Source organism: Neovison vison, chromosome 5 (assembly GCF_020171115.1).
Source record: "Neovison vison isolate M4711 chromosome 5, ASM_NN_V1, whole genome shotgun sequence".
Taxonomy (NCBI): domain Eukaryota; kingdom Metazoa; phylum Chordata; class Mammalia; order Carnivora; family Mustelidae; genus Neogale; species Neogale vison.
In genome coordinates this window covers 18,203,692-18,225,079 of record NC_058095.1, presented here as the reverse complement: position 1 = coordinate 18,225,079, position 21,388 = coordinate 18,203,692, and the positions used below count along the sequence as shown (strand labels likewise).

The following is a 21,388-nucleotide window of genomic DNA, read 5'->3' as shown; positions in this document are numbered from 1 at the left end:
CCTTGCTGGTGGCTCTGGTGACAGCAATCTCCGCAGCCGTCCTGGAAGCAGGGACATCTTTGGCCTGGAATACAAGCCTGCAGGATGGAAAGGGGTCTGGAGCCAGGGTGTGGGAGGACTCCGCAGTGACCTGCTCTGCTGTGGGTGGGTGAGAGAGCCCTTTAGTCCCATCCCTGGTCCTCCGATCTTCCCAGCTCCACCAGCCTGCGGTCGACCCGGGCCCTCGAGGCTGGGTCCAGGGAAAGCCGTTCCTGGGTACCGCGCCGGAGGGGCGAACCAGAGCTGGTCAGCCACGCCCACGCACCCCGACCGCGCGGGGCCCCCAGACGGACCTCACCAGGTCAGAGGCCGGGGTCCCCGTGTTCCCTGCCTCCCTTCTCCTGCCGACCACAGGCCCTCCGGGGTCCCCCAGTGAGGGGTGGCCTGGGGGGCAAGGGGCGGGGGCGGCGGGATGGGGACGGGCGCGCCCCGCCCTGCACCTGCCGAGGGGGCCCAGAGGAGTCACGGGCAGGCCGGGCTCCGGGCGTCGCCTCTTTTGTCCTCCCGTCGCGGCGGCCCCGGCCCTGCCCGGCTGGGGGGGCCCGCGGGGGGCGGGGGCGGGCCCTGGGCTCACGTGCTCGCCGCTCGGCTCTTAACCCGGCCCGCCGCCCCGCCGGGATGGCCGCGGCCGGAGCGCGCTGAGCCGGGCGCCCGCCCCGCCGCCGCTGCCGCCGCCGCCGCCAGCCTCGCCCCCCGCCCGGCCGGCGCCCCCGCCCGCGGCTCCAGCAGCCGCGCCTCCCGCCCGCGCCTCCTCCCGCCCGCGCCGCGCCGCTCGCAGCCGCAGCCCCCGGAGCCGGAGGATTATGAGCGAGCCATGAGGCGGCTGCGGCGCTGGGCGTTCGCGGCGCTGCTGCTGCTGCTGCTGCCGCGGCTCCCACCGCCCGGTGAGTGCCCCCCGCCCGGCCGCCCCGGCCCCGGCGCCCTCCCTACCCCCGACCCGGGTTTTGCGGCGCTTTCTGCTGCAGCCACATTTTCCTGCAGTGCTCGGGGTGACAGCAGGTCCGAGCGCGCGGGGGGGGGCAGGGAGGAGGGAGGGCGCGTGCACCCACCTGTCCCCATCTGGCCCGCCCCACCGCGGCCAGCCCCCTGCCGCCGGCCGGCGGACTCTGCAGGTCTCTGCGGTTTGGGGGGGGGGGGCAGTCGTGACGGGCCGGCAGGAGGGAAGCTCCTGTCCCCTCCCCATCGGGCTCTTCCCTCTGCAGGGGAGCAGGTCCTCCCACCCAGATCACCCCCCTCCCCCCCGCCCAGGGCTCCAAGGGCCACACCAGCGTGGGGGGGATGAGGTGGACTCACCCCAGTCCCAAGTCTCCTGCTCCTCGGTGGGCATCCGCCTGCAGCTCTGGCCTTGTCTCCCCAGGTCTTGGGACCCGGGGTCCCTTCGGAGCTCTGCGCTGGCGGGTCTCACCCCAGTTGGGGCAACCGGGAGCCCCTGAGGTCACAGAGCCCAGCCGTCTGGTGGGGGAGAGCTCCGGGGGAGAGGTCCGAAAGCAGCAGTTGGACACCAGGGTCCGCCAGGAGCCACCAGGGGGCCCGGTGAGTGGGGCTGGGTGTTGAGGCCAGGGGGCTGAAGCAGGCCTGGAACCCAAGGAAGGGCACCCACAGCCAGGGTTTGCCCTCACCCCCCAAGCTGGCTCCTGCAGCTTCTCCTTCTGTACAATGGGCTACCTACCAGATTGGTGCTGGAGCCCACTAGTGGGGAGCATCCTCCTCACTCCAGGCCCCCCTCCAATCATCATGGGGATCCCCTGCCCTTGGTGGACCCTGGAATGCAGGACTCAGTCCAACCTTGGGTCAGCCTTCTACCCGCCCCCACTCCCCTCCTGCCAGAGTAAGTGGTTCTACATCAAATGGGGCTTGGGCAGGGCAGTAGGAGGCAGGGAGAGGCCGCTAAGAGCCCAGGCAAGGATTAAGTAGGGCTCCTGTTTCTCCTCACGGTGCCCTCCGAGGGCTTTCTTGGAAAAGCTCAAGGGTCGCTCCTGCCTCAGTTTCCCTCCATGCACGGACAGGCTTGTCAATTCTTGCTGTCCTCGCTGAGCATGGAGCCTTGGAAAAAGGTTGGAGGCCCCAAGATCACCCACATATGCCAACTCCACCGGCCCCGTTCCCCAACCCCCCTCGGCCCCCTCCCCCGTCCATTTCAGCTGCCAGGCCCCTCCTGCCTCCCAGAGGAAGGTTAGGAACGAAGGAGATTAATTGCAATTAATAATTAATTAATATCATGTGAATAATAATTACCCAGATGGAATATTCATTCAGCATGCCTCGGCTCTCCAGGAGCTGGAAGCTGAAAGTTAGCCAGGCCAACCAGGGGCAGCGGAGGGCGAGATGGCAAAGGCCTGGCAGGAATAGGAGGTGTACCCGAGGAGGGGTACAGCCTGGGAAGTTTTGGCAGCTGGGAGTGGTGGGAGGTAAATTGGGCTGGGCAAAGGGAGGAAGGAGGGAAACGGAGGCTAGCATTACAGACATCTGTCAGACTGGCATCTGGCCCTGCCTAATGTACTTGGTTAAAAGCCCTTAGGGGGGGTGGAGGGGCTTGTGGGGGGGTGCAGGGGGGATAGGCGGGAAATGGAATGGAGCAGGAAGGCAGCATGCATAATAGATGGACCATCACTCAAGGCAGGGAGGGGGAGGGGGTACTTAATGGTCCTGGGCAGGAAGGCCTGGGCGGGTGTGGGGGTGGGTTGCTGTGGGCAGGGGTGAGAGGGAAGGGGCTGGAGGCTGCCTTCAGGGTCTGCTCAGGCTCCTTGGAGGGGGTGGGAGATGGGCCGCAGGGATGGTCCCAAGACCAGAGATGGGGTGTCCTGGCTGGGTTTGGTCCTTGGTCCAGCTTTCTTTCTTGGGGTCACCCCTCCCCCCCAGAACTGTGCACCTGTGTTGGCTAGGAGTTGACCACCCAACCTGACTGCTGGGGCCCCTGGCGGGTGCTTCAGGGAAGGTCCAGATGGAAGACGGAGCGATGTTGTGGTGGGGTCAGAGGGAGGTGAGGGGCGACGGCGGGGCGCAGGTAGAGATGAAGAATGGAGGGCTCCCTCAGCCTAGCCCTTCCTGGATGGAGAGTTGGGGGTGGTTCCGGGCTATGATGGCGCCTGGGACTGTGTGGGGGGACCAGGATGGGTGGAGCTGGGCTTGAGGAGTTGGGTTTGGAGACGATAGGGGAGTCTCTTTGGGTGTCGTTCTGCTGGGTGACTGGGTGGCATATGCATGTCTGAGCGACCAAGTCTGGATGTGGCCAACGAGGTGTCTGAGGGGATGAGGGTAGGAGTGGAGGGTTCGTGGATCTGTGGGGTAGCGCTTACCTCCAGTGGGGGTCTCTCTAGCCTTGAGCCTTTCCAGGGACCTTCCTGCAGCCTCTCTAGGGGAATCGTAGCCCCGCCTCACCTGAACCTCAGTCTCCCCTGAGTTGAATTTCTCACAGCTCCGCAAGGCAGGTAAACTTTTGCCTGCCCATTTTACAGATGAGCAAACTGAGGCTCAGAGAGGTTGAGTAACTTGCTCAGAGTCCATCAGATCTCAAGCAGTAGAACGTTCCTCGCCAAGACCAGGTGCTTCCCACCGCCCCATTCTGCCTCCAGGGATCTGTTTTGGCACCAGGGCAACACCGCCCAGCAAGATGGAAGAAGGCCAAAGGAGGCAAAAAGTCATGTCCAGAATCTTTCCCCCTTACTGGAAGGTGACACTGCAACGCTCTGCTCCCACCCGGCGTTTCTCCCTGAAGCCCTTCTGGCCTTGGACCGTCCGGGGCTGAGGGTGGAGCGTGAGCGGCCCTGAGTCCCTGTCCCGTGGCACCGGAAGTGTCGCCCCCTGGCGCCGTTGGGCTCTGTCCAGAATTACTGCATCGGTTTGGGACCTTGGGCCCAGCGAGGTGCTGGGGCAGCGGCAAGATCTCTCTTTGGTGTGGATCAGGTGGCGAGTCTGGGGGAGCACTCTGGCTGGCAGGACTTGGGTGGGGGTACCTCAGGCACTCACCTGCTCTGACTGGGTCCCATCACCTGTCTGAGGCCTAGCTTCCTGATCCCTAAAATTGGGATGATGGTAACATTAATCTCGGCCTCATCCACCTCCTAGAGGTGGTGATAGGAAAGGGTTTTGTGTGCTGAGGGCTTCTGGGTTTGGGGTGGAACGGGGGTGTGGAGGGGAGGAAGGCAGCCGGGAAAGAATTAGAAGCGAGAGAAATGACAATTTACTGGGCCTTTACTGGGGCAGACAGTGTTATGCCTTTCCACGTGTTGAGGTATTTAATGATCATCACAGCTGTAGGAGAATGGGCTGTCATTATTCCCATTTTACAGGGGGGGAGGTGGGCACAGAGAGGTCAAGTAACAAGGAAGGTCACACAGCACTTAAGTAGCTGAGTCAAGGCTGATGCCCCAGGTTGATACTCTGAGCCCGCCTGACTCCCGCTCAGGGGTAGAGTGAGTGAGAGGTGTCACAGGGGACCCTCTGCCCTCTTCACCACTGTTCTCAACACCTTGCTTTTGTCCAGTTTGGAAGCAGGCTGGGTCTAAGGCCCAGAGAAGTGGAGGAGTTTCTGGAAGTACAGAAACTTGCAGTCACAGGGAGCCTAAAGCTGAAGGTTGAGACAGAAGAACAAGCAGGGTCACCATGTGCAGTTGGGCTGGTTGTTCACTGCACAAGGGAGCCCAGGCAAGTGGACTGAATGAAATCTGTGGGCTCATGCAGCTACATGTTTCTGAGGGGACTCTTTCTCTAGTCAACCCAGAGCTGCTGTGTGGGTCATGTCTGCCCCCTAGGGAAACCCAGACTCCTTCAGAACCAAGAAAAGGGCAGGATGTAGGGAAGCAAACAGGATAGGGGGTGGAGGGGTTCCAGGCTCCAGGCCTAGGAGACAGACTTATCAGAGCCAGACAGAGGAGGGGAGACCCCAGTCACTGGGGTGAGCTCCTATGAAAGCTGTCCAGACCCGCATTTACTGGAAATGCTACCCCCGGAGTCCCTGGTGGAGGGTGTGTGTTTCAGTGTTTGTGTTTTCTTGCTGTAGGTGGTTGGGGCCAATCCGGCAACGCTCAGTCCCCAGCCCTTACTAGATGGCAGTCCTCAGCAGGGAGCCACAGGGCCTTGTGCCTGGAGCCCTCATACCCCACTAGGGCCATGGCCAGGCTTGGTCTGTGCAGCCAAGGTCACAGCTCTGTCCTGGGATTGAAGGCAGGAGGTGGTTCCCCGGGGGGGCTGGTGGCCGGAAACCACCCCTGAGACTTGTGCTGGGCCCCCCACTTGCTCTGCAGAGGCAAGGGGCATGAACTGAGCCCAGCTGTGAGCCTGGCCATGAGGTTGAATGAAGAGATTATTCACGCAGGAGACTAAGCTTGGGTCTGAAAGGCTTTGTGGGGCGGGGGGAGCCGCCTTGGTGTCTCCTGGTTCTGCTGCCTTCTGAATCCCACATTCCTAATCCATAAAATGGGGCTAAGAGTCGACTCCATTTTGCCAAGCTGCCTGGAAGATCAGAGGCGATGATGTTTGTTAGGTGTCCTGCCTAGGATCTGGCAAGAACAGATGTTCAACATCTGTGAGGCCTCCCTTCTTCCCGAGTATCCGTGGCTGGGTGCAGGCAGCTGGCGCCTGCATGAGGGCGGGTGCCTGAAACAGAAGCCTGGGCATTTGGGGGTTACCTGTCGGGCTCCAGGTGGTGCTGGTAGGGGTAGGGACAGTGAGACAAGAGTCTTGAGTTCTCCCCAACCAGACTCTGGCCTGCGGACTTGGCCTCACCTGATCACCCCCCTCCTGGCTGTCTAGAGGTACCCCGTTGCCCAGAGAATGTCCCCAGAGGGACTTATGACCCTCTAAGGAAGTGACTCTGTCCTCAAAAATGTAGGTCAAATCCCATTATCATAGATTTATTCAGCTGCTCTGTCTGGGAGTCCCACTGTCCCACTGATCAGTTGAGATCCAGCACATCGTGGAGGACAGCTGCTGTAGGGAGGGGACATCTTCCAGGTGGGGTCCCTGCGTCTCTGGCTCCCCGCCATCTGCCACGACCCAGCCCATGTGGTTCATCTAGTTCCTCAAAGCCCTGTTCAGCTGGAACATTTACACTTCGTTCTTCAACTGTTCTGATTATGATTACTAGTCCTTGTGACAATAATGCATTAAGAACGGCTTCCGTCTAACCCTCAAGACAGCCCCATTTTACCACTAGGGAAACTGAGGCTCAGGCCTTCTGATGCTTTTCCGTTCAACATGTGTGTTGAGCTCCTGGGCTGGGAAGAAAATGGCGTGTTCTGTGAAAAGTTGAATTGGTGATCAGAGATGTCCAGAACCCTGTGTGTGCTTAAAGGCCTGGGAGTAGAGGGGCCACAGCCCTCTGTGTGTTGTGGGGTGTGGGCTTTGTGGATGAGGAGGAGGAGGGAAAGCCATGGGAAGAGATGGGGGTTCCAGAGGAGGGATTTGGGGTGACAGCTTAAAGGACAGTGCTTGGACACTCGAATTTACTGGAGCATCTGAGAATCCCAGGGTCCTCAGTCTCCGCCTTCCCAAGACTGTGATTCTGGGGGTATAAGGTAGAGGCCTGGCGTCTGTATTTATGATTCTGGGACTTCAATGGGATTTCTGCCTCCTTCCTTCTGCATCCCGAATCTGGTTGAGCCCAATATGGGGCATAAGCCAATGCCTAGGGGGTGGACGGGCTGTTGACAAGAGAGCCTCGGGCAGGGCAAAGTCGCTGAAGCCAGGTGGCCGAACTGCCGGGGCAGATGTGAACTCCAGCCCGGGGCTGAGATCTGACCCCACACCTCCCCAGCATGGCCCTGGGCCAGTCACCTCCAAGTGTCTCTCCCTGAGCCTTGGCCTCCCATTTGTAAAATGAGCACCAGGCGACCTGGGCGGGTTGAGATCCAATGAGCCAGGGCACGTGAGAACCGGATGGCCGGGGAGCGAGAGGTAAGAGCAGGGCACGGGGTCGAGGCCCGGCCGGCCGGTCACCAGCAGCGCTGAGCTGGGCACGGAGGAGGGCAGGCAGGAGGCAGGGGACAGGAGGGGCTCCCAGGGGAGGAACTGAGGGATAATGGGAGAGGTCAGGGGCAGGTCAGGGGCAGGAGGCAGACCAAGCAAGGAGTGGTTTGGCTCTGCTAGAATTCAGGCCCTCAGGTGAGGGGTGGGGGTGGGGGTCTTAGGAGTCTGATGCCAGGAAGAGCCTCCGCCCCAGCTGCCTGGGGTACAGAGTTCCTGGGGACTGAAGCGGGTTTGCCTGATCTTTCTCTTTTTTTTTTTTTTTTTTAAATTTTATTTAATTATTTATTTGACAGACAGAGATCACAAGCAGGCAGAGAGGCAGACAGAGGTGGTGGGGGAAGAAAGCTCCCTGCTGGGCAGAGAGCCCCATATGGGGCTCCATCCCAGGACCCTGAGATCATGACCCAAGCCAAAGGCAGAGGCTTAAACCACTGAGCCACCCAGGCGCCTCCTGATCTTTCTCTTCCTGCAGACAGGGGTTTTCCCATGTAGCCCTTGCCCAGCCTTCTGAATTCCCTCCCCTTCCTCCAGCACCTTTGGTGGCTCCCCAGCCCTCCCTGGGCCTGCCTCCTGTCGCGCCCAGCGCCCAGGCCCCAGCCCAAGCAGCAGCCCGGGCCCTTATCTGGCCTGGGCCCTGGGTCCTGCTGGGGAAGGGGCAGCCCCACCCAGGGTCGGCTTTCGCAGGTGGGGAACAATGAGGCTGCGGGAGGTGGTGGGGACAGGAAGGACCTTGTGTCTGCTCTTCCAACAGTCTGGGCTTTCCCCAGAGATGGGGGAGGCCGTAGGGGTGAGCTTACTGACGTCCTGAGTGGTGGACATTCTGTTAGCACCAGGGCCGATGCTGCCAGATTTCTCCTGGCCCGGGATGACCCTCACCACCCAAGCCTGCTTCACAGCCTTGCGTCTCTCTGGGCTCCTCGTACCATTTCCAGTGGGAAAACCTGAGGCCCAGGGAGGCTGCTGGATCATCTCTGAAGCAGTACAGTTTGAGAGAGGGGCTCAGGACAGGCTGCTCCTCTGGGGGGTCAGTACGGGCAGAGATGGGCGCTTATGAGCTGGGGTGGGGAGCGGAAAGAACAAGTGGGTACAGACCTGAGGGCAGGGGAGGGCAGAGGTAGACCCGGCGGGGATGGGTGGGGAAGGCAGAGATAGATCAGGCCCAGGAGAGGACAGGAGAGGAAGGGCGGGGACAGTGCAAGCCAAGGGCATGTTGCAAGCCAAGGGCATGGGGTGGGAAGGGTAAGGGTAGTCCAGGCCCAGGGGCAGGGAGAAAGCAGAGATGGTCCAGGCCAGAGCAGGAAGAGGAAAGCAGTGACTCCTTGTCCTTGACGTTCTATTTCAAGTCTGATCGACGCTCTGGGGGCTTGGGATAGAGCTTTGAGCCAGTCAGCCTGGGATGGGGTGAGTCAGTGTCCTTGGAGCTCAGAGGGCTGCCTACCCGAGCTCTGACCCTTCACCCCACCTCAGCCCCCCTCTCTTAGGGCCTCTCATGGACACTGGGCCATTTTCATCTTGCTTCACCTTTGGGATGAGGCGGCCTTGGAAGCTGATTCTGCAGGCTTGAGTCCCAGCTCTACCCCTTCTTAGCTGTGTGAGTTTGAGCAAGTTAGTTAGGCTCTCTGTCCTTCTGTCCTCTGTCCTCTGTCTGCCAGAGGAGGGTAGCAGGGACATCTGTCCCCCTGGCTTGTGGTGAAGATCAAATATGATAATACTTGTATTTTGAACAGTGCCTGGCACATGATAGCACTTAGTAAAAATGAGAAATCTAGGTGGTTGATAAGAAAGCCAACTAGCACAGGCTATGAGATTTCGTGACCTTGGGGCTCCCTTCTGTCCTGCAGCCCAGGAGAAAGGCAGCAGACAAAAGCCTCACACCTGCACAGCCCAGTGGTGGGGGTCTGGGTTTCAGTCTTCTGAAATGAATAGGGGTGTGGAGAAGGCTCTAGTCCTTCTCAGGACCTTGATATGTTTCCCCGGGTCTTTTGTGATGAGACCTGGAGTGGGGCGCCCCCCTTATCCCCTGAGCTCAGACTCTCCTGCCCCTTCTTCTCTTAAGGTCACTGTTTCTCCAGGCACATGAGCTTCAGGCCTGGAGTCCCCACTCCCCGTGGAAGCTGGGTGCCCAGACCGGGTAGGGCAGCCATCTTGCTCAGACCTGGTATGTCGCCATGACAACCTGGAGCCTCCCAGCCCCACTGCAAAGGCCCCTTTGAAAAATTTATCAGGAAAACTTCCGTGTTTAAAAATTAACCATGGGATTGAAATATTAAAGATGAGCTGCTTTGGGCATGGCAGAGGGCAATGGACTTGGGGGTAGAGGAGCCAAGTTCTTTCCTCCTGACAGGATGGCATCTGCTCCAGCTTCCAGTTCTAACCCACACCACCCTGTCTGCAAAGTCCGAGCTTTCTCCATAAATGGAGGCTGGGTCCCAGAGGCAGGAGAGAGGAGCCTGGTTTACAGGGTCCAGGGGTCACCCTGCACGCCATCTCCAGTTTGCCCCTTTTCCATGGTACTTCTGGGGGGGTCGCTGAAGTGAGGGCAGAGCTGGCCCTGCCAACAGCAGGGAGGGCCTGACCTGAAGCAGCGGGCGGGCTGAACTGCTTTCCATCCCTGCTGCGCAGATAGACCGGCCGTGGGGGGCTCCTACACCAGAGAGGGTGGGCTGGCACCCGCCTCCCATGCTGCTCACTATGCCCTGGCTGAGGGTGGGCTGTGCCCTGGGATGCATACACCTGCCCCTGCCCCCAGGAAAGGAACAGGGGCTCAGAGGAAGATGAGCTCTTTCTCGCCAAATCAATGGTTCCCTTAGCTGCTGGGCTGGGCCATCCCCTCCCCAGCGCAACAACTTGTTCTGAGGTTCCCTGGGTTGACTCCCCTCTGCCGTCCCCCCACCCCCAGCCTGTCCACCTGGCCCAAGTGAGTTTCGTCATCCCCGCCTTCAACTCAAACTTCACCCTGGACCTGGAGCTGAACCAGTGAGTGTGGCCTTGAGCCTAGAAGGAAGGGCAGCAGGCGGGTGGGCAAAGCATGGCCTTGACCTGGGTGGGTGAGGAGATGGGGACAAGGCCGGGTCAAGGGACCTAGATGGGAGCTGGGGTGGGCCCCAAAACTGACCCGGCCCCCAGCATGGACCCCCTGCTTCCTCCTGCCCCCCTTCTGTCTGTTTCAGTCACCTCCTCTCCTCGCAATATGTGGAACGTCATTTTAGCCGGGAGGGGACAACCCAGCACAACACCGTGAGTGCCTTTGGAAGGGGCCAGGGGAGGTGGAATGAAGGGACAGGTGATCTGTGGAGATGGGATCCAAGGTATACTGTATACTTGGGTGGGCCCAGCCCCTTGGGACCCTCCATCTCCCCGCATGGAGGCCCCCAAGTTTGGAGTCCGAGCAGTCCCTTCACCCAGTTCCCACTGCAGCGCCGACTCCCAGCCGGCCTCTCTGCCTGACTCCGAGGCTTTCAAGGACCCTCCCTGCTCCCTGCCCAGACTTTTGTCAGAGGTGGCAGTTGGGGAAATGCCCTTCTTACTAAGCACCAAGGCCTTGGGAAGTCCTGGCTGCCTGGGACACCAGGGTCCCAGCCCCAGAGGCCCAGGGGCTTGAGCAAAGATGAATGAGTGTCTATAAATAGCCTCCCCACCCCCACCCCCCACCAGCCAGCTCAGTAACTGGAGCACGAGTAATTCTTCAGGAGCAGGGAGGGGATGCTTGTCCCCTCTGACCCGAGTGCCCCAGCCCCGAGGACACATGGCGCTTATGGTTGCTCAGACACAGACCGTGTCCGGGGGCATTCGCAGAGGCTGTGGTGTCTGTGAACACGCCATGTGTGCCCTTGTGTGAGTGCTGGGGCTGAGCCCACAGCTCTTATAAACTCGGGGTGCTCAGAACAGTGCCCGGGCAGAGTGCTAGCTCTTCTTCTTAGAAGAATCGATGAACCCCGCACCAGCTCCCACAAATGCCGAGAACCACTGATGTAGCCCAACTTCCTCATCTTGTAGGGGAGGGAAGGGGGCCCAGAGACTAGGCACCGGCCCAGGTGAAAGAGCAAACTAGAGTGCATCCAGAATAGGACCAGGCTCCCGATCCACGGGGGGCACCCCGAGACCACAGCCACCCGCACCCCACCCACACCAAGCGGTTGCGGGGACCCTCAGCCCTCCTCCTGCCTTCATGTCTGTTCCTGTTCTCCTGCTCCCCCAGGGGGCCGGGGACCACTGCTACTACCAGGGGAAGCTCCGAGGGAACCCCCACTCCTTTGCCGCCCTCTCCACCTGCCAGGGGCTGCAGTGAGTATGGGCAGGAAGGGGGCGGGAGCGGAGAAAGGGAAGAGCCTTCCTCCCTGGCCCGGGGATGCACGGTGGGGACCTGCGACTCTCTCTGCAGTGGGGTCTTCTCTGATGGGAACTTCACCTATATCGTGGAGCCCCGTGAGATGTCCAGGTCTCAGGAACCCCCCCAGGTGAGCCCCTCATGGTCCCCCGACACCCCAGCTACGCACTTGCGCATCCCCATGGCTTGTCCCAAAGGCTGTCGCGCCTCCTCCCTTGGTAACCTCAGCCTTACTGCCCTCCTCAGTCACCCCAGCTCTGGTTCCCTCCCTCTGTGCCCTCAGCTCCAATATCCCCTCTGTCCCCCAAGTAACCTCCCATCAGGCTCCAGTGTCCTTTGCCCCTATCTCTCAGGGCGCCCCCAGGTCTTGACCCCGGAATCTGAGCATCTGGGAGATCAGATCCAACATGGGAGCTCTGGCCAGTTCTGGGTCACCCTGGGATGAGGTGGGGGGAAGGGCTGGAGCTGTCCCCCATTTGGGTTCAGTAGCAGACCTGGTCGGCCCCCCCAAGAATTAATTCCCCCTCATTTCAGGGACCCCTTCCCCACCTCATTTACCGGACCCCTCTCCTCCCAGTCCCTCTTGGATGCAGGGAACCAGGTAAGGGAGGGAAAGTGGGGCTGGGGAGGGGGTCGGGTGTGCCCCCCTCACTTGTCCCCTCCCCCCAGGCTGCCTATTTGCTGCCCCTGCTCATTCTGCTCCTGTGAACCGGCCGAGGCTGAGAAGGAAAAGGCAGGTACGGGGGCCCGCACAGACCTCGGGCTGCAGAGACCCCGGGCTGCAGAGACCCCAGGCTGTGGTCCAGAGCAGAAGGACACCCCATCCATGACGGGGGCAAAGGAGGGCTCAGACCAATGTGGCTGGGGGCCAGGGTACCACGCCTGAGAGGAAGCCCCCCACCCCCATTTCCTAATGCCTGTGTCTACACCCGACTGAATTACAGACAAACTGAGGCTGCCTGCCCTCTTACCTAGGCTGGGGGGCGGGGAAGGGACCCCACCATTGAGGGGACTAGCATTATCCCTGACTGGAGTTCAGCACCCCCGAGTCTGCCCATGGCTTGGCCCCGATGCCGAGCATGGAGGGGACTGATCCCAAGTGCCCACCCACCGCCCAGGTCCGCCGGGGCCACCCTACTGTGCACAGTGAGACCAAGTATGTGGAGCTGATTGTGGTCAACGACCACCAGCTGGTAAGTTCTCAGCCTAGGGGCAACTCGGGGAGGGGGGCCAGAAGTACCCTGGCCCTGCGCCCACTCTCTTTCCTCCCAGTTTGAGCAGATGCGCCAGTCGGTGGTCCTCACCAGCAACTTTGCCAAGTCCGTTGTGAACCTGGCAGATGTGGTGAGCCACCCCCCCTTCCCTTCCCTCCCCTCCCTTGCCAGCGCCCCGCTGCACACATGCTTGGGGTGAGCTCTGGAGGGCCCTAGCAGCCCCTGATCCCCACTTCCTGGAGAGACAGACTGAGGCCCTCCTCCAGCCCTGTGCCCCCACCCTCCTCCTCTTCCCTCGGGGCCCAGATGTACAAGGAGCAGCTCAATACCCGCATCGTGCTGGTTGCCATGGAAACGTGGGCAGATGGGGACAAGATCCAGGTGCAGGATGACCTCCTGGAGACCCTAGCCCGGCTCATGGTCTATCGGCGGGAGGGCCTCCCTGAGCCCAGTGATGCCACCCATCTCTTCTCGTGAGTCCCCCACGACACCCGGGTCCCGCCAGCCTCTGCTGTTTGCTCGCTCTGTGCCGGGGCTCCTGCAGGGTCTGGAAACTGGGCTCACCTTGCACCAGCCCCCCAGCCACTTGCCACAGGCTGGACTTCTCCCCCTGTATCTCAAGCTGATGCGTCTTTTTCCAGTCCCCACTGATCTTCCTCTGCCTATCATCTCCCCTTTTGTCCCCTCTTCTCCTTTCAAACTGCCCAGCATCCCTTCCTCAGGGACTCAGTGCTCAGATAGAAGAAAAAAAAATCTGATAGAAGGTCCTTGTCATTAGAGATGATCTCATAGGAGCCTCTCACGTGGCTCCTGGGCAAACAAACCCAAAGAGAGGAAGGGGTTTGCCTCATGAGGATGGGCTCCCCTCCCCGAGGGAGGGCTGTAGTGCAGGAGGCTCCGAAGTTTGCTCCTCTCAGCCTAGGGAAGACACTGTGGGCAGGGCACGGGGTTCTCCTGACAACCCTCTCCCTTCCAGGGGCAGGACTTTCCAGAGCGCCAGTAGTGGGGCTGCCTACGTGGGGGGCATCTGCTCCCTGTCCAGGGGTGGGGGTGTGAACGAGGTGAGAGCTGCGGGGCATGGCTGGGGTGGGGGTGGGGGCCAAAGGGAGAGGGGCTTTGAAGGGCACGAGGGATGCAGACATCTCTGTGCTCCATCTTCCTCACCCCAAGTATGACAACATGGGTGCCATGGCGGTGACCTTGGCCCAGACGCTGGGGCAGAACCTGGGCATGATGTGGAATAAACACCGGAGCTCAGCAGGTATCAAAGGAGAACCCGTGCGGCCCCACGACCAGCCCAGACCCACTCCCAGCAACCTTAGAAGTGAAGAGGGTGTCTGTGGGAGAGGCGTAGCCCTCCACCCTCCCTTACACCCATCTGCTCCCTCTCAGGAGACTGCAAATGTCCGGACAACTGGCTGGGCTGCATCATGGAAGACACAGGGTGAGTTCTTGGGGACAGTCGAGGGCAGGGTCTTGGGCGAGGGAGAACCATAGGGAGCACTGGTCAGCAGTCTTGGACCCAGTGGCCTCAAGAGGCCTAGCTGTTGCGCCCAGTTTTCTGAGGACCCTGCCCAGGGAGACCCACAGTGTCCATCCCCGCCCTCCCCGCCCGCCTCGCCCCCCACACAGAAACTGACAGCCTGTAGTGTGCGCTGTGGCCACTGGGAGCCGCCAGAGCCTCACGTGGAGGCACCTTCTCCCCTCAGCTCTCCAACCTCCAATTCTGAGCTGTCCTGAGGCTTCGGGAAGGGGACAGGAGCACCGCCCCTGTCCACTTCCGCTTGATGGGCAGGCAGGAGGCTGATCGTACTGTTGCCGGGCACATAGATCCTCAGCCTCCTCGAGATGGTCACCGAGTCCCCCCGTGTACCCCATCCCCAGTCTTGAGAAGGGGCGAGAGTGGCGGGGCTCAGCAGCTCGGTCCCCTGACTCTTGTCCAGGTTCTACCTGCCTCGCAAGTTTTCGCGCTGCAGCATCGACGAGTACAACCAGTTTCTGCAGGAGGGAGGCGGGAGCTGCCTCTTCAACAAGCCCCTCAAGGTACCAGCCCTAGGGCGGCGATGTGGGAGTGAGGCTTGGGCAAGGCCCCGGCCAGACTCCAGACACCGCTTCCCCGTCCAGCTCTTGGACCCGCCTGAGTGTGGGAACGGCTTCGTGGAGGCGGGAGAGGAGTGCGACTGTGGCTCGGTGCAGGTGAGAGACGGGTGCGGCGCCAGGTGCCGGACCGGGGCGCGCCTGAGAAGGTCTGGGTGAGGAAGGTCAAGGCTTAACCACCTCCCTCCCCTTATCCCCGCATCCCTCAGGAGTGCAGCCGGGCGGGCGGGAACTGCTGCAAGAAATGCACCCTGACTCACGACGCCATGTGCAGCGACGGACTCTGCTGTCGCCGCTGCAAGGTGAGGGACACCCACCGCCAGGGTGGGATGGAGGCGGTACCTTGAGGCCTGGCAGCCGACATTCCGATAAGGAGCCGGACTTAGGGAGGAGGAGCCGCTGGAGGCGGGGCACATGTAGGGGCGGGACTTGAGGCGAAGGAAGCGCCAATGGAGAGGGAGAGGGCGGGGCGTACGCCCCCAAGGGCCTGTTGAAGGCGGGGCTATGAGAAACGGGGCGGGGTACCTACACTGTGGCGGTGGGAGGGGCGGGACCGTGGGCCGGCCTGGGGGCGAGGCGAGGAGGAGCCGAGTGCCCAGGCCTTAGGAGGGGCGGGGCCTCAGGGGCGAGGCTTCAGGGGCGGGCCTCTGGGAAGGCAGGCGGGGAGTCCGCGGTTCTGGGCTGAGCTGCGAAGCATCCCCTTCCCAGTACGAGCCGCGGGGTGTGTCCTGTCGAGAGGCCGTGAACGAGTGCGACATCGCGGAGACCTGCACCGGGGACTCCAGCCAGGTCCGTCCAGCCCAGCCGTCCTGAGGGTCCCCGGGCGAGGCAACCCCGATCCTTATAGGTCTGGCTCCGCGGGGCTATTGTTATCTGCGCCCCTCCGCTCTGCTGCGGGCGTCGCCGCCGCTGGTCAGCCTCGTTTTCTTCGCCTGTGAAACGAGTTCTTCATGCCTCCTGGTTTTGCTCCTAACGTCATTAAATCAAAATAGTCTGGCTGGGGTTCCAAGGGCCTGGAACGGGGTTGGTGTGCACTCAAGATCAGAGTGTAAGGTATTATTAGTTAACATCCCTTAAGTCCTCAATACGTGGCATTAAGTTCTCCCAGCCATGTGAAGTAGTTACAGGAAACAGGGAGATTGGAGAGGCTACGGGACTTGCCAACCTGTGTGGTCTGAGTTCTGAGCCAGACCTCTTGTCCTTGACTTGGAAGAGCCCTCTACTACTATGAGCCCAATGAGAGGGCATTTAACAACCCTTCATCTTCAACTCTCAGTTCTGGGGCTGCTCTGCTCAGACCAGCCCCTCTGTCCACAGTGTCCTCCTAACTTGCACAAGCTGGACGGTTACTACTGTGATCATGAACAGGTATGACGGGGCCCCTCCCCTTCTGGACCTCTGGCTCAATAACAATCTTTTGACTTCTATCCATTCTGACCACTCAGTGTCTCAGTCCCTTCTCTCCTGTTTGCACCTTAGGGCCGCTGCTATGGAGGTCGCTGTAAAACTCGGGATCGTCAGTGCCAAGCCCTTTGGGGCCATGGTGAGTCTTTGGCTAGGGGTATGGGAGAGGAGACACTGGAGGACCCAGAATCAAGAGGCTGGGGAGGGGTAAGTTCTGGTAAATAACCTCTACCAAGTGTGTGGCTCTCAGGATCTCAGTGACCCAGCTGGATTGGGGGTCAGGCCAGAGTGCTGGGGGTGCAGGCCTGAGGTCCTGGGGTGGGTTCTGGGGTGAGTGGGTGACACCTGGCATCATCTCCTTACAGCGGCTGCCGATCGCTTCTGCTATGAGAAGCTGAACGTGGAAGGGACAGAGCGTGGGAACTGTGGGCGCAAGGGGTCAGGCTGGGTCCAGTGCAATAAACAGTGAGTTGCCAAGGCTCCTGGTTGGCCTCCCCAGCTCTGGGACCCAGGAGGGTTTTGTTTTTTGGTTTTTGTTTTCAGAGTTGGGACAGCAGGTTCTAGGACAGGCCTAGGAGTCCCAGTGGAGAATATGGGAAAATTCAGATGGTGGGGAGTGGGCGGATTCAAGTTCAGTAGTAGTAGTAGCAGCTGGGTCAGAGGTCAGACTTGGGACTCGACTGTCTTCACGCTACCCCAACAGGGATGTGCTCTGTGGCTTCCTCCTCTGCGTCAACATCTCTGGAGCTCCTCGGCTGGGGGACCTTGGGGGAGACATCAACAGTGTTACCTTCTACCACCAGGGCAAAGAGCTGGACTGCAGGTATGGGCTGAGACCATGCCTGGGGAGGGGCAGCTTGCAGCCATGATGGGGGTGGGTGCAAGGGCTGAAGCTGGCTATGCCGGTTCCCCAGGGGGGGCCATGTACAGCTGGCTGATGGCTCTGACCTGAGTTACGTGGAAGATGGCACAGCCTGCGGGCCCAACATGCTGTGCCTGGATCATCGGTGCCTACCAGCCTCGGCCTTCAACTTCAGCACCTGTCCTGGCAGCGGGGAGCGCAGGATCTGCTCCCACCATGGGGTGGGTGCCTGGAGGCCAGGGGTGGTGGGAGGTGCTCCCGAGAGGGAACAGCCCCCCTCTACCGCTCACCTCTACTGGCCCAACCCCACCTCTAGGTCTGCAGCAACGAAGGCAAGTGCATCTGTCAGCCAGACTGGACAGGCAAAGACTGCAGCATTCACAACCCCCTGCCCACATCCCCCCCAACAGGGGAGACAGAGAGATACAAGGGTGAGGCTGGAGCCGGCCGGGGTGGGGCTGTCTCTCCTCTTCTGCATGCCTGTCCCTGCCAGCTGAGCCCTACCTTCCTCCCCAGGTCCCAGCGGCACCAACATCATCATCGGCTCCATCGCAGGGGCTGTCCTGGTCGCAGCCATCGTCCTGGGAGGCACGGGCTGGGGATTTAAGTAAGAGACACATGTGCACACACATGCATGTGCGCCCCCCATCCCTTGGTGTTTTGAGGGGTATCAGAACCCCAGACTGTTGGAGCTGAGGGGCCTCCCTGAGAAGTTAGCTAAGCCAGAGCTCACATATCATGGTCTGAGCCAGGCACATAGTCTTATTTTGCTCACAATTCCAAGACATTTAAAAAAGAAAAAAAAAAAAAAAAGCAAACAACAAAAAACACCAAAAGATTTTACATTAACAATCTTCCCAGCTTCTCTTGCAAAAGGAGAAGACTGGGCCTCAGTGCATCCCAGCACGGTGGAGAGGAGCCTAGTAGGGGCTGGTGGGAACAGGGTGTGCCCTCCATCCCTAGGCCCCACCTGGCCCACAGTGGTCTGTGGGCATCTGGGTCTGGGGCCCTGAAGCTGGTCTAATGCCTTCACTGTGCAGAGGAGGGACCTGCCAAGTTAGGACTCAAACCCAGGCATCTCTCCCTAGGCCTGCCATTAGTGAGCCGGTCCTGGGGACCCTGGCCCATATTTGGGGCCAGGAGTCTCATGGGAGCCAGGAAGGCCCTTCCTGAGAGAAGGGCACGGTCATCCATGGCTCCTTTTCCTTTTTCTCTCTGCCTGGCCTCTCCTTGGCTCCTTGAAGAAACATCCGCCGGGGAAGGTACGACCCGACCCAGCAGGGGGCAGTGTGACGCCGGCCACGTCATCCCTCCCGCTGTCCCTGTCTCCTCCATCTCATTCGTCACCTCACATTCTGTTGATGGGGAGCTGGGGGCTGATTTCCCCACCCCTGCTGTCACTGCTGTCACTACAGGGGTGGGAGAGCCCCGCCCCGCTCCGGGAAGAAAGTCCTCAGCCTGCCCGTGCCCCTTCCTCCTGCCCACCTGCCCTCCCAGGCCTTGGTCCATTTCCTCCTGCCCTTCCTATTGCCAGACCACCACTGTCCAGCTGGGCCCTGGAGCTATGTCCCCTGAAGCCCCGTTCTCCCGGGAGGGGAGCCTACCTCTGCGTCCCATCTGTTTTGTCTTCCATGTCACCGCTGTCTGAACTCCCACCAGATCCCCTCCCTGGCCAGCCTGGGACTTGCTGCCTCTAGGGCCCAGCACTGACCTCCCAGGGCCCTGGCTCAGGGGCTCTCCCTCTGGGCCCTGCCTCACCTCCTCCCCTGATGCCCCCTCTCCATTCCAGGTCCGGAGGGGCCTAAGTGCCACCCCCCTCCCTCCGAGCCTGGCGCCCACCGTCTCTCTCCGCCCTGAACCACGAGGCTGCCCCCTGCCCAGCCATGGAGGGAGGCACCATGCAAATGTCTTCCGGGCCCAAGCCCTTCAACTCCTGGCCCCACGGTGTGGGGCGGGGGGAGGGTGTTGTGGGGGGCTGTGGCCCTCCCTGCCCTTCACTCCACCAGGGTGGACCGGGCGGGCCTGGGGCATTTCCGTCACGGTCCACTACCCCACCTCATGCGGCTTTGGCCTCGCACACCAACTCTCCCTGTGTGAATGTAGCTTTCATCATCACTGATTGCCACAGCAAGAGGGATCCCCCCCATCCCCCGCCACCCCGTGGGCAGGGCCTGGGACGGCCCCTCCTCAAAACCAGGCAGCTGGGACCAGGGTTTTAGCTCTCTGGGACTTAGGGGGAAGGGGCTGACATGTACATTTTTTTTTTTTAACTGAATCTTAACTGATGAATGTAACTTTGGGGGTGCTGGGGCAAGGGAGGTTGTGGGGATATTTTGACATTTGTGTGGGAGGGACCGGAGGAACTGAGACATAGCCATCCCCCGGGGCCCTCCCCGGGGATGATCCCACCTGGAATCCTCACATCGAACATAGCCGTCCCCAAGCCAGGCAAGGGCAGGGCCCGTGCCCCGTGGCCCAGCCCTACCGAGCTTGGAGAAAAGAATGAGTGCTGATTCAAACCAAAGCTGCCTGTTCTGTGCCCAAGGCCTCGGTTATGGGCACAACGACCACACGTCCCAGATTGTCTTCAATTTCAAAATTACCATCCTGCTATCCCTGGCAGGATGCATGTGTTTGGGGTCTAGAAAATCTAGACCCTGATATAAAATAGCACCCACCCCCCTTTCAAGAAGGTTGATTCTGGGGCAGACTCAGGGTTTAGGTGCCCCCCAGCATGGCCTAGGGGTCCCAGGCTGGGCCCTCTCCCCAGAGAGGACTCTCCCAAGGAGAAAAGGCCGGGGGTGGCCCAGTGACTGGAGGGTTAGGGGTTTTGCCTGTGATGTACAAGAGGAGGTAAGAAAAAAGGCAGGTTTCCTATCTGATCTTCAGCTTCTAGAAAAGTCCTCAAGGCCCTGTCGAAACCATTCTGCTCCTTACCCCCATTCCAGGGCTGAGTAGTAAGTTTACAGTTGTTCTCCCCCTACCATCCTCTGGTCCCCACTGCAGCTGAGCCTGACAGACAGGCTGAGGCCAGGACGGGAGTCCTCAGACCCGCCCCTGGCCTTCCCCATGACCCATGGGACAGTGGCGCCTTGGCTCTACTGCTTACAAACCAGCTGGCAAGGGCAAGATGAGGGTCAAGCTACCTTATGGATTAAAGCCACAAATGAGCGGAGCCCCTCTCCCCAGGAATACCCCTTCCAGACTCAGCAGGGGTTTCTGGACACCCCAGGGACTTTGAACTGCCTCTTTCATCCAGTCCCTCTGTTTCTGGGGCCTCTTTGAAGAGGAAATGGTTCCCTGTTTATCTGCACCACCCCTCAGGGCAAACGGGACTGAGACCCATTGACACCCTTTAGGGTGGCCGGATGCGGCTACAGTGGAGTCCTCAATACTGAGCTCCAGCTGGCACTGCCCAAGAGAAGGGGGTGGGTGGGGCACCCCCTGGCCATTCCGGCTCCGCCAGTCCCACACACTGGAGCAGGGGGGCAGGAGGGGAAGGGCTGGCTTGGGCGCTGCTGCCGCGCTTCTCTAAGGCGTTCTCTGCTGATACATGGGCACACAGCCAGTGGTACCCCTGGCACAAGCATTTGGATCCACATCTCCGCACAAGTGTGAATACCTCTGCACGTGCAGACAGGCCTGTGCGCGCACACGCGTGGGGGCGGGCGTGAGGATGTGGAGGGCTCGGGACTTCCTGTGACCAGTCCACCCGGCTCCCAGCTGTCTGCATCCTCCCGCCCCACCCAGGCAGCGCTCAGGAGGAGGGGAGGCTGCACTGGCCAGGGCCTGGAAATGGCTCCATACAGCATCCTGTAAATATGTCATCTGGGGCTCGGGGTGGGGAGGCAGGGACAGGGACATCAATTAAAGATCATGTCCTGGGGCTTCCATGGAGCTCACACCAACGTGCGGTCTCTCCTTTCTGTAAACGACGGCGCTGTGACTCGGGACCCTTCCCCATCCTCCCTGGCCCTGGAGGAAACACGATGTCTGCAGCGCTGGAGGTGGGAAGGGAGCACCCAGGACCGGGCGCTGGGAGTCTGGGAGGAAGTGATGTACTTTTCCATTCCTGGCCGGGGGAAATAAGCGGCGATGGGTGGAGAGCCAGCCCTTCCGCTTCCTCGGCTCTCCCAGCGAAGATAGCCGCCTTCTTCTGGCTGGGGCAACGCAGAAGGGGAGGTGATAGGAAGCATCTTTCTCAAAGCCAGGAGACCCAACTTCCATTTTATGGTTACAGCCAGAGAAGCCCCTCCTCACCACCCAAGAGGTTTCAGAAAGCGGGTTAAAACCGCTAGTCTGGTCCCAGGGCACCTGCTCTCCAGCCTGCGGAGAATTTGCTGTTTGTCCTCTCTGTGCCTGGGGCAGCAAGGGACTGAGCTCCGCCGAGGCTCCGAGCCCCTCCCATCTTCCCCTTCAGAGGCTTCAGGCCTGGAGGTATCTGGCTTTCGAAGCCGGCAGGTTCAGGGGAAATGGAAG

The 21,388-nt window shown here is 60.6% G+C and overlaps 1 protein-coding gene across 2 annotated transcripts; it reads left to right on the top strand.

Moving 5' to 3' along the window:
* Positions 1-1,317: 1,317 nt before the first annotated feature.
* On the top strand, positions 1,318-20,817 carry ADAM11 (ADAM metallopeptidase domain 11). Of its 2 annotated transcripts, XM_044247758.1 has the most exons (25): positions 1,318-1,572; positions 9,905-9,981; positions 10,176-10,242; positions 11,204-11,289; positions 11,387-11,462; positions 11,867-11,933; positions 12,002-12,069; positions 12,451-12,525; positions 12,605-12,676; positions 12,853-13,019; positions 13,523-13,607; positions 13,717-13,807; positions 13,939-13,990; positions 14,490-14,589; positions 14,671-14,742; positions 14,853-14,945; positions 15,352-15,432; positions 15,961-16,011; positions 16,123-16,186; positions 16,413-16,512; positions 16,751-16,870; positions 16,962-17,130; positions 17,226-17,340; positions 17,426-17,516; positions 18,154-20,817. In XM_044247758.1, exons 1-25 carry the CDS (start codon positions 1,318-1,320, stop codon positions 18,200-18,202), a joined length of 2,343 nt encoding a protein of 780 aa, XP_044103693.1. In that variant the 3' UTR covers positions 18,203-20,817. The 2 variants fall into 2 exon arrangements, with proteins under 2 accessions (XP_044103693.1, XP_044103694.1); XM_044247759.1 differs by lacking the exons at positions 1,318-1,572; positions 9,905-9,981; positions 10,176-10,242; positions 11,204-11,289 and having other exon boundaries at positions 12,002-12,065.
* Positions 20,818-21,388: the final 571 nt, after the last annotated feature.

Bases quoted from the DNA above. Each gene is read 5' to 3' on its own strand.
- ADAM11 (XM_044247758.1), top strand. From the start codon at position 1,318: ATGAGGTGGACTCACCCCAGTCCCAAGTCTCCTGCTCCTCGGTGGGCA. The intron at 11,290-11,386 runs GTGAGTATGGGC...CTCTCTCTGCAG, and splicing joins TCCACCTGCCAGGGGCTGCA to TGGGGTCTTCTCTGATGGGA. The intron at 15,433-15,960 runs GTCCGTCCAGCC...CTCTGTCCACAG, and splicing joins GCACCGGGGACTCCAGCCAG to TGTCCTCCTAACTTGCACAA.